The 19,418-nt window shown below is 33.9% G+C and overlaps 1 protein-coding gene across 2 annotated transcripts in view; it reads right to left on the minus strand.

Moving 5' to 3' along the window:
- Window positions 1-582: 582 nt before the first annotated feature.
- Window positions 583-19,418, minus strand: part of TBC1D19 (TBC1 domain family member 19) — a 45,153-nt gene continuing 26,317 nt past the window's right edge. The window contains exons 12-21 of one of the 2 annotated variants that reach the window (XM_031588448.2): window positions 13,786-13,860; window positions 13,255-13,317; window positions 10,391-10,475; window positions 8,041-8,085; window positions 6,744-6,776; window positions 5,009-5,118; window positions 3,781-3,872; window positions 3,046-3,161; window positions 1,972-2,042; window positions 583-950 (exon numbers count right to left, since the gene is read on the minus strand). In XM_031588448.2, the coding sequence (XP_031444308.1) occupies window positions 876-950; window positions 1,972-2,042; window positions 3,046-3,161; window positions 3,781-3,872; window positions 5,009-5,118; window positions 6,744-6,776; window positions 8,041-8,085; window positions 10,391-10,475; window positions 13,255-13,317; window positions 13,786-13,860 (765 nt within the window). In that variant the 3' untranslated portion in view covers window positions 583-875. Of the gene's footprint in view, window positions 951-1,971; window positions 2,043-3,018; window positions 3,162-3,780; window positions 3,873-5,008; window positions 5,119-6,743; window positions 6,777-8,040; window positions 8,086-10,390; window positions 10,476-13,254; window positions 13,318-13,785; window positions 13,861-19,418 lie in introns of both variants that reach the window. The other variant, XM_090139584.1, reaches the window with a different exon arrangement.

The following is a 19,418-nucleotide window of genomic DNA, read 5'->3' on the forward strand; positions in this document are numbered from 1 at the left end:
GACTTTGATCTTTTCCACATATTAAGATATGCTCAATCAAATCACGTTAGTCATTTCCTCTTTAGTATTAAACAAGACAATGGAAAAAAACTGGAAGACCTCAAAAATTGTATACTTGCTAACAGACAACAAGTCAGCCTGACAGTGTAGTGAAAATCCGTCACACATTGATATGAGTTTGGATTCTGAGCTGCAGCCTGAGCTGTTGAATCACCAAGGCTGGAAAACTGGCAAAGGCATAACGCTGCCCTCCTAAAAAGGGTGTGGGGTACTGTGAAAGAACTCTTGGCATCATACTCAGGAGAATATTTTGGCTCATGCATGGACTGCCTTCAACAAGTTCAGAAGGAAGCTATGCTCAAGCCTTCTACAGGGGAACATATTTTACAACATGGGGACTTTGATGAGACTCTGGGAAAGAGTTTAGAAGACGCCTGAAAGAAAAATTAAAGTATCTTCAATTTCTCAATGTATGGTATCAGATCTGATATACTCCAAGCTGTGAGCTCAAAAAAGTTATTTAAGATTAAAAGAGAGCTTTTATAATTCTGACATTAATATTACAACACTCAAGTGAAGAATTACATTATTTATTACATATTACATGCATTTTAGACACTGATTCATAATCATTTGTTTGCACAAGCTGTCATTCTTAATGTACAAGTAATAACCATTGTTGCAGTGAAAGTCAGCAGCATGCACTACACACAATTCACGTGTGAAGTTACTGTTTTCAGTTAGAAAATTCTATTAAGATTTCTAAATGAATATTGTACATACAGTTTAATTTTGGTTTTATGCAGACATTGCATAGTTGATCATTAGCTTCTTATAAGAGGCTGGAAATGCGATATCAGTATTGTTGAAGCAGATCAGGTAACAGTAGCAAACAAGAAGATTTGAAGAAGTGGCATAACCTTCAGGGTTGAAAGGTCAGCAAGAACAGCCTAGGAAAACAACCCAAAAGGCTTGTTAAACTTGATATTTGAATCACATTTCTTTAAAGCAGCTAAAGTAGTCAGAAAAAGATTCAACACTGACTCATAACAATAGTTAGTTTCAGATCTGACTAGAAACAATTTACACTGGTTTACTTCAGTGTGTCAAAAACTTCTCTTGACTTATTTTTCATCCTAACACTTCAAAGAAAAAGTATACGTTTACGTATATAAAATGAAGTAACTTTATTTTAGCCTTTAGTCTTACTTGAAGTATATAGGGCATCAAGCAGTCTAACATTTCAACTTGCTTCTAAAAATAATTGGGAATTAAGAATCCTCATCCTGTGGCTTGGCTAGTACTTGTGAAGCCAGTCCAACGTAATGACTCAAAGAGTCAATGTCTTCTGAAGAAGTATGTTTAAAAAACCAAAACATAAAAAATCGAAACAATCACAATCTCTCAAAGTTAAAATATATATATATATATATTACAAGATTTTTGGGAAAAAATATATTAAAAACAAACTAGTATGGATAAACAATAATAAACTTCATCTTAATGAGTGGGTTTTTTTCCCATTTCCTATCTGTACAATGATACTACTTGCAATGAATTTTCAGATTCAATATTAAGAAAATTTACTTTGTTAAATCTTTGTAATATTAAAAAGCACAGAAGTAGCTACAGTAAAATATACTGAGAAAAAAAGTACAAACCTCCACAATAGTTTTAAAAACCATATATCGCACTACCATATTTTGAGAATAAAATAGAAAAAAAGCACTAATTACGCAACACAGCTTGATAACTCTGCATTTTTGTAACAAATATACTTCTACTTCGATTTACTCCAGAGAAGTAATATTATGTACTGCATGTTCAAAATTTATCTAGTTTTTATCTAAGATAAGAATTCAGGCAGAAACATTTGCACTATGTACCACGTGCCATGTGAGGCTTAGGTTACTGTGGCTGGCAAAGCATCAGAAACTATTTCAATCTCCTCAAAGTGAAACTTATCCTTACTTCAGCTGCAGCCAATGATGTCACCTCCATCAGGTTGACTGCTCGGAAAGCAAATACAGCAGCTGCCAGGACTGGAAGGAAAAAAAAAGCCAACAACCCAATATTTAAGTGGATGACCTATTAATTAGTGGTTAGGATTAATCTATTCATCTTGATCTAAAATACCAGTCTTCTCTCCCCAGAAGAATTAGTTTGATTTTGAATAATAATATACAGTGAATTTCAATGTCTGAGTTTCTTTGGCTATTCACTAAAACTGATAGGACAACAAACATCCTTTCAGAAAAGTTTGCGTAAAAATGCTTGTGTTTAAGATGAGTCACTTTCAATTGCAAGGAACAAGGTGATTTACAATTATTTCATTTCTAAGCCAATAATTCAGATTTATTTAAATGACAACAATTCTAATTGTGAACACTATATAACTTGAAAAAATGTTAATTAATTTTGTAATCTCTTATATAGGTATACATATCTACATAGCTGTCTCTTACAAATGGAACTAAAACTTCTCTTTTATTCATATTCTTTTAATTGTGATCCAACTGAAGATACGTATAACTTCCTTAGAAGCCTCTACCTTGCACAAATCATAGGACAGAGTTTCCTTTATAAAGTAGAGAACTTTCAATGTCTCATAAAACACAAGGTTTTAAAAAAGAATTACAGCAAATCAGGACAACTCTCAGTTGTGCTAAGTACTGAAGACGTACTTCCCATAAGATTAATGCTGTATTTTGTGAAAGGTGATGAATTCAAATCTTATCATTGCCACATCAAGTATTACCACTGAAGGTAGGAGAACATCTTATGCTCTGTTCAGAGCACTACTTTTGGACTGCTATCACAGAAAACAATTATAAAAAAGAAATATATTAAAAAATCACTTCATGTTTTTGTTAGAGGTGTGGTATTTATACAATTTCTAAAAGGTATTCTCTTTGACTTGCATATAATCTGCTTTCAGCATTCAAAGAACGACTAAGTTTTCTTGTCACAAAATAGACTGAGCTAACATGTATTTGCCTTACATCTACATGGACTTACCATATTTTGTAAAAATAATTCCCTTACCAGCAAGAATTTCTAGGGAGTTGTACCCTAAGATTCTGTCCCACAGGAGCAAGAGCTGATCTGTAGCTAAATAACCAGAAAATGCTCGTACCATCCATTTAAATGAAATTCGTAGTCTGCAAACAAGCAATAAATAGTAGTAGTTAGATCTTCCTCTCTCCCATGATTAGACAAATCCTCTATCACCAAAATATTCTGACCAAACAATAAAATTAGAATGATCCTCAGCTTTTATCACCCCAAATGTTTCATCAGTTTCTGCTACTATTATGAATATTAATTGTAACAGTAAGATTTTCATGTTCTGTTGCATTTGGTGCCATGAATATACTACAGAGAATGACAACCACCTACTCTCTCCTCTTCCTTCAATAGCTTCTGCCCTAATGAGCATATCACAATGTAAATAAAAATAAAAATATGCTACTCTTCCCTTAGTTCAATCAGATCTCATGTGAATTATTGAAACCTAATCTAATAACACCTACTATTTCTCATATAAACACAGAGCAATTACCCTTTCTTTTTCATAGAACATACTGAAGGAAATGCACAATGTACGTGTATGCATGTTAGACAAAGAACTCCAAATTACTTTCAAGGAAAATCAGCACATTCATGCCTGCAGTTTGGAATAATTTTTCATGGTTTTTAAATTAAAATACAACAGGACAAGCAGCATCTTAATGACAATTAATCCAAAACATTTATATCAAGTTACTAAGATGTACTTACGGCTGAGCCCCAATTTCTCGAAGGTGATAAAAGAGCTGAGGCAGATGAGTTTGTAGAAGAGTCTCAAACAGCAAACACAATGACACAATGCCCTAATGAAACAAGATCATATCCTGAATACTAACACTCATGCTGTCAAATCTGAAAAAACAGTACGGGCACATAAGTATGCATGAATTTTTAATTCAAGAAATAAAACACTACTAATGATACAATATACAGTTCAGGTAAGCATGGCATGAGCAACTCTAATGTCTTCAGTCACTAAAACTAAAATTTTATGTGTATATTAGCAATGTTGTATGTTCTGATAGCCCCTTTCAGCTCTCAGCTGCGTGCCAGGATCTATTTTGAATGTCCTATTTGAAATATTTCCACTTTTATGATACACATGCACAAAAAAATGGAGGATGTGAGGAGTAGTCTCTCTGATAACAGAAATGAACAGCAATGGGGATAGGTATAAATAAGTTTAATAAAAACACATTTTAAAATTTCTTTAAGAAATTACCATGAAAGGTAATAGATTCTTGTCCAACCATTTTCCCCACTATTAATGACTGAAAGCACGATGGCCAGCCTCGAAACAGTATATTAAATATAAGGAAAGGATTTTCTTTTAACCAGGAAATGCTTTGAGAAATAACTATTCAGCCTTTTGTGAGGGAGAAGAGAAAAACATCTACTATGTTCTACTCTTAAAAAATAGAAGATAAGCAAAAACTTCTACAACTGTCTTACAGTTAAAACAGCTGGCTGTAAATGTAATCAAGTTATTTAAATTTATCTCCAATATCTAATAATGACAAAAAGCATATGCTTTCACTCAAAGATGGTTGAGTTAAAGAAAGAGACATTAACATGATTTCACTGAAAAGATATTTGTGTACCTTTGACTACCTTTAGCCCATCTACGCTAGAAAGCACTTAAGTGAGTAATTGCATGTCATCAATTAAAACAGGACAGAATATGTATTTACATAACAGCTTGAATTAAGAAGCCTATTAAGCAAAATACATGATTTCATAAAGTGCATTCTGTTCTGTAGCAACGACTGAAATCGAGATAGAAAAAGATATCCAACGTCCTTCTCAAGCTTGCCTGAAATATTTTATTACATTATAAGGATATATTTCAATCATAGAGGAAAATTATGCAACGGTAATAATATTGTTCAATAGCAAAGAGAATATTAAGTGACTGGATTTTAATTCCTAATGAACTTACAGAGGGATGAGAAGAGATGGAATGGAGTCTGAAGAAAAAACGCACATACATCTCACGGAATATCTGATACAATTTGGAAGGTTCATGGTACAGAAAACAAAGTGGAGCAACTGAAAGGATAAAAGAATTATAATTGACACAACGTTGTAAACTGCGAAAAGAATTCAATGGTTAGAGGCATGAAGTATGGTGAAAACCATATAATATATATCAGCACAATTTACAAAACTTATGCTATAGAAACTATTCAAAGATTGTTAAAATAATCTACCATTTGAAGTACAAAGTTAAGCAAGGGAATACAATGTATTCTAGCACACAGTTTTTAATATTTCAAGAACCTAAAATACTTAGAACCTGCATGTGTGAATTCATTCTTTTACATATATAAATCAGAGAAGATGGCTTACTAGGAAATAATGGTGCTTGTGTATGAAAGGTGGCAGCACTAAGGCAAAGTGGGATGTTCAAAGAAATATGTATTTACATTGGGTTGAGAAAAGCAGAGGGTTTCACTGGTGTGTATGTGTAGGGATTGAAGACTGAGGTGAAAGAGTTGGCAAAGTGCTTTTGTACATAAAGGCCAGGAGGATATGAGAACAGTGCCTGACAGGTGGCACTGTATGAGACTGTGTGTGCAAACATGCAAAAGTATACAACATTTACATCAGCTCCCAGGTAGTTCCACCTGGAGCGGCTGCGTGGCCCCAGCTGCTGCACACACAGCTTGGAGTCATACTACAGTGTTTCTGCTGCCTGCCTTTTTAGTCTCTCTCCTTCTCACACCCTGTCTATTTTGTGCCCTTTCCAAGTAAAAGGGGAAAGGAGGGAGGGAAGAGGCTCCCACCCAGTTTCATATCGCTGTTCTAAAGGGCAGAGTCAAATCCAAACATTTTGAAAAGCAGTTTCTCATGGAAGAAATTGAAAGCCTCCTAGTGAACACTTGAGAAGTGTATAACCAAGCTGCTTCTTACTTCAGAAGACATTCCCCATTCAGGTCCAAATTTCTATTTCATACTTAAATTGCCTTTTATCTCTGATAGTTAAAGGAGTGGAATCATTAAATTTTATTAGTAGCTAAACATGGCATTTTAAAGATAGTCTGGATAGTCTTGAACTCTGCTTGCCCAAATACCATTGTTATATCATCCGCACCGCACCGCCCCCCCCAAAAACAAACAAACCATCACCACCACCACCAGCTCTGGAAACCTGTAGCACATACTCTCATGGTGTCTGAGCACCTCTCTGCAGTACATCTGCTACGTAACATGCCTTGATGCCTTGTTACATCTGAGAACTGGGGGTTTTTCTGCTCTCTTCCTGGAAGTCTTGTTGATAATCAAGCTGTCTTCTGTGCAGAGCAGCAGCAGCTAACCTATCACTTAACAGTCCTTTAAATCCTATTAGAAGACAAATACAGCAGCAGGCCTTTCACATAATTCATGCTTTTTAAGACTGACAGATAAATTGGTCTACCTAGAAGACATAAAGCATGAGAAAAAGAGAACTCTGCAAACTTTTGAGGCCAACAGCTCAGTGATTAGCTCTCAAACAGCATATGATATAAAACTGTAATGTGAGGAAGTAGAAGCAGCTTGGAAGAATCACATACAACAGCTTTTATATACACAAAAATAGAATAGAGAGAGCAATATACTTACAGAAAATTACATACAGCCTTAAAATATGATACAATAAAAAGAAATCCCCAATTGTTAAGAATCACACTTACCATACATAGAAAAGCCATGAAATGGGATGACACCTAAAAAACAAAGACTTCTTTTACTATTCTTCTAAATTATTTTTTTATCCATGCTAGAAATGTATGTTTATCCATGCTATAAAGGTATTTTCCTCCCATTTCTAAATTGTATTCTGCCCACTACAGGGATAAAATATCTCTTTGTTATAGCACCCAGAGTCTTAGATCTCTAGCTTGTATCTAAATATTAGGTAATAATACTTAGATATTAGATAAATTAGATAATTTACTTCACTACCACCAACGGTGTGCCGTAACACATGCTATAGTTCCTAGAAAGCCATGTAAAGCTGTTTCCATGAAGTTACTAAGCATAAGCTCTGATGAAATCAGAACCTAATTTCAGTTAAATGACAACCAGTAAATGTCATGCAGTGACAAGGAGGGAGCTGGAAAAAAAAAAAAAAAAAAAAGGCCAAGACTTCCAGTAACTTATATAGTACTCAGACAAAACTTTTAGAGGACTTGGCAGTTGCATGATAGTTCTCTCCTCCTTTGCAACTGATCTCAGCTCCCATTCATTAATTTTCCATAGGACCAATGAGAGGGAACTGTTTTGACAAGAGGTCATAAGGACCTTCATGGCTATAAAGCTGCAAAGAAATGTGGAGGCAAAAATGGAAGAAAGGGGAGCACAAACAAACATGTTATCACTGACATCACTGGGACAGAGAAGGCACAGAAGGTAAGGTCAGAAATAAGGATATAAGATTGGTGATGTGAGGCCTTGAAAGCAACAGCTTGAATTTTAAATGTGGTACAGAAATAGGGTTTCAACAGATCAGGACTGAAATGATCAAAATAAGAGCTGGAAAAAAAATTAACAACTGATGTAACAACTGCAGTGATACTGATTTAAAGTTGTATAGATTTGTTAGATCTGAATTTCTAAAATGAACACTAATTTCGAAAGGAAAAGAAACTTTCAAACATGGTGTGCAGAGCATTGAAAAGCTGGGGACCAGGATGTATCTTTCAGATCCTCTAAGTGGAAGATCCTCTGTCACTGGAGTACAAGCTGCTGCACCAGAAGTTGCTTTCCCTCTTTCCTACACATACAGACAAACTTCATGTCACTACTGACAACAGGCCGAATATGCTTCTGCATTAGCTTCAGTCCAACGTAATCCTTTAAATTAATGAATTTGGCAGAATAACAGTAAAACACACTTTGAAATAGAAAAAGAGGTTAACATGTATTTGAAGAAAAACATATCCTGTACCTTTCCAATCTACCGCTAGGAGGCAATAGTATCATTCTTACCGTTTGGTGGATAGAAAACAGCAAACTCTTCTATTCCAACTTTTCCTGTGAATCATGAAACAACAATTAAAATGCAATACAACTGTTAAAAGGTGTAAAGATATAAGTTAAAAAATAGATTTGACAGTTATAAAAATTGTAACTACAAGTGTTATTGATCATTTGATATTGTCCAAAAGCATATAAGCAATGCAATACGACAGATACACTCTCAAATGTAAAACAAAAATGCAGCACTAACAAGGCAGGTTGATAAACAAGGGAAAAAAAGAAGAATTTTGATTGGGGTGTAATATTAAGGCGATCTAAAAGTGTTTGCTGCAGTCCTTGAAGACAGTGAAGTTAGAGAAAAAAGTTTGTCATGCTGTGGTAAGCTGACTTAGGGACAGGAAAGTCACTTTAAAAGGCAGAAGAACACCAGATAAAAAAATATTTAGGACTTCATTAAGTCTTCAACAGAGAGAACGATGCATGGTACATCTGTGATAAATCAAAAGAAAAAAAAAGTGATTTATTGGATATAAAAGACTAATTAAGTCAAGACAAACGTTGACTACACAGATTAAACCTGCCAGTTTTCTCTTCCCTGCAAAATGAACATCGCACATTAGTCAACAGTATTGTAACTACATGACTTTCTCATTTTAAATCTGCTATAAAAATTTTCACAGTTTATTTAGCACTATAAAGAAGGTTTTTAAGCATTTTACAATTACTTAAAAATGTTTCATTATTTCTCTGCTTTAAAATGAGAAATTCAACTATAGTAATTTATGTGAAAATTTATAGGATATTCACAGGTCCTGCAGAACTCTGTGCATTTTGTTCTTTCTATGCAGAAGGAACTTTCTACAGCACAAAAACTTTTGCCAGGTTTGAATTAATTTGGACTTAAATATTTTCCTATAGAACAAATTGACCGAATTAAATTCAGAATTAATCTGTGAAGCTCTTGCCCCCTAAACATGAAAACAAAATCCAGTATTTTCCAATTACAGAAATCAATTGTTTCACTAAACCACGAAGTAATTTTACTTTTCCTTTCAATTGTTTGCTTGCCCTGTAGCTGGGAGTTGTAAACTGGAAGGTGATTATTTTTAGCATGAAACATTTCTCTTGGAAAATTAGCCAAAAATAGGACCTACGAGCGTTGCAGATATACGCTGCACATGCTCAGCAAAGACTTAGATTTCAGCAACTTCATTCTTCAGATTTGATTTGGAATAAATAGAATAGTAGTGTTTCTGGGCTGCTGTGGCTCTGTGCCTGAAATGAGACCCAGAACCCACTGCTGTTCTGCTCTCAGGTGAGCCCCTTGCTAGTTTCTGGCAGTAGGTAAAGTAGACTGCTTAATTCATTCAAAGAGAAAGAGAAAAGACCTACAAAGCAATAAGAAAGGAAGAAAAAAATAATCACAAAATAATCATTGGCTCTAGTGACACAAGTAGCAGCACATGGAAAACAAAATGTGCAGAGTTTATGCTAAAGAAAAGTACTTGCAATCCACTAGACTACATATACCAGAACTAGGGACCAAGGAAGAAAATGGTAATGGAGAAGGTAAATGTAAATGAAATATATATATTTAAAAAAAAAAAAAAAAAAAAAAAGGATTGGATGGTTGAAGGGTTCAAGGAAAAAGACAAAATTGTGAACCTCTGTGTAAAGTCAAAGGAGGTGAGAATCTAAAAAACAAGGCAGCAGAGCTCAGAAGCATGGCAGAAGCTGGCTGAGAGGGCAAGTGGACTGAATTGATAAATTTAAGACTATTAAGTTACCAAAAAAAAAAAAAAAATCAGACTCAGAGAGAGATATAAATCCAAAGGTAGGGTAAAACTCTGGAATACACAGTGCAATGAAAAAAATCAGTGTAAGCCCGCTTGGTAGAGCTGTACTTTTCCAGTCCATGTAACAGATCCTAATATTCTTCAGCAACGTGTTCTGTTCCTGTCTACAAACACCTTCCAAACTCACTGCTTTGGGAAGATAACACTCTACCCCCACTTCCAGTTAGTAAATCTGTTGAAGTTGCTGAGGACAATGATGTGTATTTAAATTTCTATCCCAGCTGATGACAGATGTCACGATTCTACTATACTGTTGTAGATGGGGTTTTAATTTATTTTGGAAAAACAATGAATAATTACACACAGAAAACTACCATAAAATTACATCACTGCAATCTAGGCATAATGCAATCAGTTTCTAAACTGCAGTAATAGAACCTGTGAAGATGTCATCTAGATGCGCGATGTTCTTTATTGATACTCATTTAAATGCAGTCTAACAGGTGTAATGAACACAAAAGAAATTCACATACTGTATTCTTTTTTAAAACAACTCCTATTACCTTGTATGTACGATTTAGGTGGAGTAGCACTGCTGTAAGCAAAGTGCTCCAATACTGAAGTATCTCGGGAAAAACAGAGTAATACCTGTAGAAGACAGCATCAAAAAATCAGCTGACAATCAACAAAGAAATGCCAAATAGAGATTCAAGCACCCACTTTCATTAGCACTTGTAAGATGCTACTGAAGAACGCTAATATGGTTGAAGGCTATTGACCAGCTCCATTTACTGTCTTGCTAAAACTTCCAGACTCATTTGGAGTTTGCTATGATATCATCTTCACATTCATTTGTTGTCAGCAAAATATCCACATCCTCCAATCTTCCTCTTTGCCTCTAAGCAGCAGTTTACTCCCTTCTGTCATGTCATGCTGATGTACACCTGAATAATCAGCATGTTGGAACATTTCTGTAATGTTTCAAAAGTACTCTCTTCAGTTTTTGCTTAGTTCCCCGCCTTCCCATTAATCTCAGTCATTAACGTGGCTGTGTAATTAAAAAGCAGTGCATGCATTTGGCTGCTTTGATGTCTAATAGGTCATTTTCCCATTTGGTTACTATGATTTAGGGAACTCCAAGTAAGAGCATATGCAAATGAAGAGTTTACATTTTAATATACATGCATTTCCAGAGGACTGATCTTCATATCCTGTCTCATTCCCATGAGCTTTGCAGAATGCTTGCACTGTTCAGTACTTTCCAAAAGAACAAGTGAGAATGTTCATGTCATATACTTAAGTTCTGAAATGCATACTGTATTTTACAAAATACATCTGTATTTTTCATTGCTTACATAAAGGAACAATTTACTGTTCATAGCAATTGAGTAAAAAATTAAACATTAAAAGCATTCCTAGAAGAAAAAAACCCACAACAATAAAGAATCTCATCCTATACACAACTGAAAAAAACACAATAATTATTTTACTTCAAAATGTCCCTGTTTCCATGCAATGAGAGATTGTGCTATACAGAATGGACACAAGAGGGCAGAAGTAAAACAACCTACAATTTGCTGACTTTTAAATAACCAAACCCGCTGTTCTTGCAGCTTTCAACAGTTTTTCCTTAAACTGTGGCCAAGGTGTAAGATGTGGAGATGGTTTATATGGTGTTTTACTACATAATTTCTTATGAGTAAAACAAATGGAGTTTTCTTTCAACAATTTATTGCAAACATTTTCCAGAGATCAGCATTATCGAAAGGAAACACGCAAAACTGTGACACCTGACGACCACTCTTTTTTTTGAAAGCAAGGCATATTTGAGAAATTTCCCTTTTATGAATCTCAAAATTACTTGTCAGATACAAACATCTTTTAAAAAATAAATACTTTCTTTATCTTGAACAGTTTAAGCTAAATATTATTTTTGTGCAATACACAGTCATTTTCACAGCTGCCAAAATACAACTGACAATAACAATACACAGGCAAATGTAATTCTCTGTATATGTTAACTGAGGTGAGAGAAAGAGGAACTAATCTAGAAGGGACATAAATTCTGTCCTCTCGTAGGGGAAAGAATGTAACCTTATTTGAGGCCTCCCTTGCCCACAGAGTGGGATTACAGTGCCCACTTTCAGAATCTGGAAGTCTTTAAGACCATGTAACATTATAAGAAGTAGACTCCAACCCAAACACAAGTTCTGCCTACACTGAAACTTCTGGGGGAGGCTCTCTGCACATATTAGTTATGAGGGATGTAAGATTCAAGTATTAAAACAAGAACATCTGATACAAAGTATTGTACAAGTTTGTTTATTTCTATGTTATTTTTCTCATTCACAGAAATGATACTGCTGTAAGAATAATGACACAATCCCTTGTTAAGTTCAGAAATGTTTGATAAACTATTGGATATAGATCAATGCTGAGTTGTCACTGTGAAGTTATTTTTTTTTAATTGTAATTATTTTTAAAAAAAATCAGATGCAGATGTTACCTTTGTAACTATTTTAAGTAAAATAACTATAATTTTTTGAGGTTGTGATTTTTAATGTTAATGTTTAAACAATCACTGTTAAAAATATCATATGTAGACATGATTGAATACCATGTTTAAATTGTTACACATTTTTTTACTCATCTGGACTAAACAATATCAAGGATAGTTTTTGCTTTTGTTGGTTCTCCGTATTAATGGCAGTTTTACATACTACCATCAAAGAAGAACTGTTTCACGTAGCTCTAAAAAAAAAAAATTAAGTAAGTCTAGCCTAACAAGTGTGACTAATGAAACTGAAAAAAACAAGGGAATGTGAAGTTTGCTGCATGACATTTATGTTGACACTGCAATCAAGTACACATTAGGAAATTCATAAATGTAATCTTCTTTTCAAGGGTATCTGACAGGCAGCAACGAAGATAATTCTGTATAAATTAGCTGTATTCCCTATTGTGAGTAGTAGCTTTAGTATGGGAGGAAGAAATAACCATACACATCATTACTTTACACAGAACCAATATGTTCAGTTTAAAAATATGTCAATAAAATATCTTTTGTGCTTATTTCAGTATGTCACAGTAAGAGCTGTAAAACAAGATTTTTGTTTTTAAACTGGAAATTCTCAACTCTTGATATCTCTGTGTGCCACACCTCCTGTTAATCATTTTTACTGTTAAAAAGCTAGAAAAAGAAAGAATATAGCTGACTTCATATTTTTGTATCGGAAGGATGATTGAGGGTCCTTTAGAAGCATGTCATGCTTAATCTGTCCAAACGTACAAGGTTTGTTTACAGCACTGATACACTGAAGGGATGATACACATAATGCAGCAAACACGCATCTGTCGAGGGTCCTGCTATATACTGCCACAGCAGTACACTTTCTAGTTTCTCTGATAAAAAAATTAAGTTACATACCTGATATAAATAATCCTCAAATACAAAATAGTAGTCATCATTGCTTGCTGTTAGCTTTACATCCTGAAATTAAAAAATGAAGCAGTTTGAAGGTGAACGACTTAACACAATGGTAGAAGACACTGTTTCACCATTTAATAATGAAAAAGCTTATGGTTAAGCATATAATCCATATTGTAAAATGCAAAACCATGATATTAAATGGATTATTAAAATATTTAGAATTGAAACTTGAAATGGAATCATTTGGGCCCAAGTGCTATCTTACTTCTGAAATCATTTATTCCTCAAAATTAAGTTACAGTTTTCTCTGACTGCTCCTTCAACAGTTTAAACAAATGTCTTACACAAGAGCCACTGCAGGAACAAGGAGAGAGTTTACAACAATTCACTCTAACCACTCTGACACTTCTTAAACTAAAACTACGTAACATTTTCTTTGTTAAAAAAAGAAAGAAAACAAACAAACAAAAATCCTGCAAACAAGGTACTGCTGTGATGACTACATAAATCATTTAATGGATTACTTACTTTGTAAATCAGGCTGTCCACTAAAAGGTCATGCTGAATCACATTTGACTTAAGCTGCTCATAATACAAGATATCCTAAAATTGAAAATATTATCATCATCAGTCGGAGACAAAATTGTAATTTATGTTTAAACTACGAAAGATGATTTCTATTAATAATAATAAAAACAAAAATGAAAAGCATGCATTAAACTCAAAGTCTCACTACATCATTTAGGAAGCACTCTATGGCTACTTAAAAGGCTCCAGAAATGAGGCATATATTTGAGACTTCATAAAGTGAACTCCCTTTCATGTTTATTCATTTATTACGTAATTAACAGGGTGAGAATGAACAAACTAATTCAAACCAAAGATTCTCATCTTCCAACTTTTGGGTCACTAAACAGTCAAAACTGTTTCTATGGTAAAATCACTGCCTTATTTCTTTAGTTGTTTACCTCTATTTTCATGCATCTCTCCACTAATGAGTTCTGTCATATCTTCCAGCATTACTGAGCTGCAGCAAATATTTTACATCAATCTAATATGAATCTCTACATTTTTAAAATGTTGGAAGATTAAATCATGATTAAATATATCAAAAATCTTTTGAAGAATACAAATAACTCAGACTTGTTTAAAACTTGAATTATTTCCTGAATGCATACATAAGATGAACAAAGGGGAAACAACAAGAAATTAAAAGAACAAACATTTCTTTGTGTTTTTTATTTTATCCCTTTCTTCTTAGAAAAAGCTTGCAGTGGGAAAAAGAGATATTACATGTTGCACTATCATCATGTAATTCATAAATACATCTCTGCCATTATGCCAACAATTGAATATTATTGTTTCAAATTGTTTTAGATGAATTTGTAATAACATATTAACTAAATTATCAGTCCTGAGGTCATTACAATGTTTTTTAAATTTCAGTGTGTTTCTCCTGACACCACAGAGATGTTTGTATAACACTAATATACATAATATTGCTGATTCCTTTGCAAAATATGCAAGACTGGAGTAAGGATTTAAAAAAAAAAAAAAAAAAGAGAGAAGTAAGGTGAAATTTGAAGACAGCATTATAGAAGGAGAGAATGAGAGAAAGTACAGACAAGGCCATAGCACCTGTTCTTTGCACTGATCAAAAACTGGAAAGTGGTGAATAGCATGCACTTAGAAAGTTATTAGAATTAATATATTACTTAATTTGAAATACATTACACTTAATTTGAAATGAGGATAAATGCATTATTTCTTAAGTACTGGTAACTACCACAGGGAATGAGGAGATGGAAAAAAAAGTAAGTATAAATAGTACACTAATTCTTTACAAAGGGTGACACAAATATTTACTAAATATAAACTAGTAGCAGTCTGAATGTAGCACAGTTTTTAAATGCTACAGATAACTACTCTAATATTCAGGTTAGAATTTTAAAGCATCAGTATATATAAGCGCAGCACTGTTGAAAAAATAATATATGAAGTTTTTCTGGTTTTCTTTCTCCTGTCTCAAATACCTGCACATATTATGACAGATGATGCTTGCAAAAAGAAAAACAAAAAACAAACAAAAAAAAAAACAGCACCCAGCATATTGTGGAATTAACTGTTTCTGCCGTGTATGCAAGTAAGATGCCTTAAAGGTATTCCACAAGCACTAATAAGCTTGATATTTCACGAAGTTTATAACCAAGGCAGCATTCAAATCTGTTAGGAAACGTATAGCCAATTTCTCAAATATGCATAACCAAATAGTAAGAAGAGTTTTAACTTCAAGAAAATACTAAGACAGAATGGGAAGAAAATGAGTGGTTTGCTGTGACTGTCAACTTCTCTTTAAAATCTAATAATCCAAAAATATTCCAAACTACAGATCCTCAAGGCAGAAAGGTGATGAGCTCTGTAGCTCGCTTTCAACACTGGAATGAAGTCCAATTAGAACATTCCAACATTAGAATGAAGTATTCTGTTGCTCTGCATAGGCAAGAAACAGCAAGACAGTTTGTGTAGCATAATCTGCATACAGAAGCATTATGATCTCCTTTTCTACAAACCAAAAAATGAGACACAAAAAGTTTAACTTATTTATAAATAATCACTCAAAGAACTCACAATAAACACTGAACTAGAATCAGCAGTTCTTCATCAATAATTTTACCACAAATAACCTCTCTGAGCTACATGTTCTTTAGAAGAGAGCTGTACTAGACAGCACAACACAAGAAGCTGCGATAAACTTCTTCTTGATCAGGCTCCCATGTAATTATGGGCCAGTTGATTAGAGTAAAATTCAGTAAAGCATAAATTGCTCGTTTTAAGGCACACAGGCTGCTTATACATTGCAAGAGTTAGGCAGCTCAGAATACCAGTGAGAAAAAGGAAGCCTCTCTGACAAGAACAGTGTTACTTCATATGGTGACAATCCATAGGGAACCCCCCAAAAAAGTGCATCTTGAGCCTCTTCAAGAATTGAAAGGCTTCTTGCCAACAGGAAACCATAGCTTGGAGAACTCTGATTAACAGAGCTCCCCTTTCTTGCTGGGGAAGTTTTGGTCAAGCTCAGAATCATACCTCCAAGGATATTTTATACATATATGTTATACATATATGTACATATATATATATGTGATATACAAATATCATGTCTTGAGTCACTCTTCTGTGTTGTCTTTCTAGTCACTATCACTTGCAATCTAACTAGCTTAAGATAATACAAATCATGCTTCAGTAGCATCTAATCTTGCAGATTATGAAATCACCTTGGAATTGTGCATTTAGATCAGATAGGTTACATCTTCAGAGAACTGTAAAGTCAATAGGAAAAGTACCTGAAGTTACTGCCCTCAAAGTTCAACAGCAAATGAGTGACATTTTTACTTAAAAATTCCCAAATAAAAAATGTTTCACCCATTGTTTTTCAGATTTATCTATTAACCTCTTTGCCTTGCCTGCCCAGAGCCAGAGATAAGAGTGTTTATGTTTCATGATCTGTGAAGCCTCATGAATTAATGCTCATATGCCAATTCAAGCTTTTAAAGTTGCTATCTATATGTAACTAATGCTGTATATTTAAATGCTGTATATTTATGCTTACATTTCATCAGAGTTAAAAGCCAAAAAGATCAGGTTGCATTAAATAGTTGTTGTAAGTCTACATTATTTTTAGTCTTTACAGTGTTCTCAGGCATAATTCACAGAAAACTTTTAAAAAAACACAATAAAATCCCATGCCAGTTACTTAACGTAAGTCAAATACAGTCCCAAATGTCTGCATTTTACTTGAACAAACTAAGTTCTGCTACAACTCCGAAAGCCAAAATGTATTGTTTAGAAAACAGAAGCAGCGGCAGAGAACATTAACAACTTCATCATTTAGAAGTTGTTTGTATAGCACAAGGCTGAGCTTTTTTTCCTTGGTGCTTGTTTTGCTACTGAAGGGAAACATTAAAAACAAATTTTTCATCGAATGCATTGAGAAGAGTTAATTTAGTGATATCAGATGGATCTGTCAGTTTCCCAGGAAACCGTACATAAACACAGCAGAAAGAACAGACATCAAAAACAAACTGAATGCTAAATCCACCTGAACTGACTCTGCAAGTGAAGGTTAGAGGCAATTTCAACCATAAACAGAGCTCAGATGGATGTCAAGACAACATCAGAAAAATAAAAGCAAAACCTGGCATTCAAATATGAAAATATATCAAAAGAATCAAACCATTCAATTCTTTTAGAAAAGATTGAAAAATATTTCTAAATTGAAAAGTAATTATCTATATATTTCAGGCTTTGTAGCAATTTAAGAAATGGTCTCAGCTTTCTATTTTATAATTTTAAGGAATCTTAAAATATTACTCTATAAAGCATGACTAGAAGTTTAAATAAAATAAAATCTAACCAACAATCATAGACAAGATATAGCCACCATTTCTTTTACTGAATAATAACTAGTTAAATTATATCACATTAACATTTGAACTGCAGAATATTTAGAGACAACATAATACCCAAAATACAGCTGACAATTTTTCATGTGTTATCAGTAAAGACTGCCTCAAAATGCACATTATCTGCCTACTTATCCACTACATGTTCAAAGAAAAAATGATAACATGGATGATACTACTGAACGTGCTCATGATTTTAGCTGGAGCACATGTTTTATAAAACTGCTTGCGAGAACTGTCCCTGTTTATTCATGAAAATGTATATTTTCTATTTCTGGGTATTCTAGGATGATAAACAAGCAAGGAACTGGAAAGACACAAAACTCTATGCTAGAGAATAAATGTCCTTTGAAAGTGTTTTGGTAGCTATTTTGCCCTGAAGAGACAATGTGAACCAACCTCTATAACAGAGAATTTTTCCTCAACACTTCCTACTGTGAGATGCATCCCAAATTGATGACAAAGTTTGGAGCTGCCCTTCATTATTGGGAACGGCTTATAACTAACCAACAAAAGTTTTAGAATATTACTAAACTTGGATGGAAAATATTCAGAATAGCCACATTCTGTCTCATTAAGCAGAAAGGGAAAGGCAATTTTCTCTTCTTTTGAAGAGAAAATTAACAACTTGTCTTTCCTTCCAGCAGTGGCACAGAAGCATCTTGCAAATGAGGGAAACCTACAATGTAACTTCTCCTACTACAATGGCAAAATGAAACTCATGACTGAATGGTACTTGATGAAACAACCACTCTCTACTGAAATTTGAGAAAGAGATTCCAATAATCTAATGTTTTCTGTTACAATTTCCTTGTTTTAATTTCTCCAAAAGTGCCTCAGGCAATTATAAAAGCTGTTTGGAAGTGGGAGAAGAAAGTGATGTGAAGGCAAAGAGCTATCTTTTGCTAGACATGGAGAACACGTTTTTACGTTTATATGCAAAAACAAGAAGTCTTCTAAAAATACTCTTGGTTGAGGTCATACACCAAGGCACCAGTTAATGCTATCTCTAGAGCAGTGTTTTGCACTAATCTTTTCCTTTCATAACTAGCAAACTACTAAACTATATTTTATGTTGGCTTACCAGGGTCCACAGATTTTCCTGCGATTATTAAAATATTTTTTTAAATCACAAATAAAACTAATCATTTAAATATCTGGTCCTTTCATCTCAGCAGTCAAAATAACTTAACATTAAATTGAATGTGCTGCTTTATTCAGACTTAGAACAGATTTAGTGTTTTGATATGCAAGGAATGACTTTACTGGATGTACAAACTGACTTCTGTACAAGAACAAAAAGGATTCATAAAGGATGCTGTACAGTGCTCATATCACGTTTACAAGACCAGTTTCAATGCAGTTTTGCTTATGGCATCATAATGAATCAAAGAACTGTTTGGGTTATGATATCCTTAGTCACAGTGACAACAGTGTTGCTAGGTTCTCAGCTTTTTGAACAGGAGAGATCTGAGTGGGAATCTAAGGCTACTGATCCTTAGCCTAGTATCTCTACTGATGCTACGTGCAGTTACATAATGCCCTATTACAAACTTAGCACCTAATTGGTTATTATGTTTTTAAACCTAGAAAGTTACACTCAGTAAAAGCTGCATAAAGTAAAGCATTACTAATTTCTTTGTGCTAGACTTCTCAGAATTAAGATTTCCAACCTGTTAACTCAAAAGTACACAAAAA

This window comes from Phasianus colchicus, chromosome 4 (genome assembly GCF_987193195.1).
Source record: "Phasianus colchicus chromosome 4, bPhaCol1.hap1.1, whole genome shotgun sequence".
Lineage (NCBI taxonomy): Eukaryota > Metazoa > Chordata > Aves > Galliformes > Phasianidae > Phasianus > Phasianus colchicus.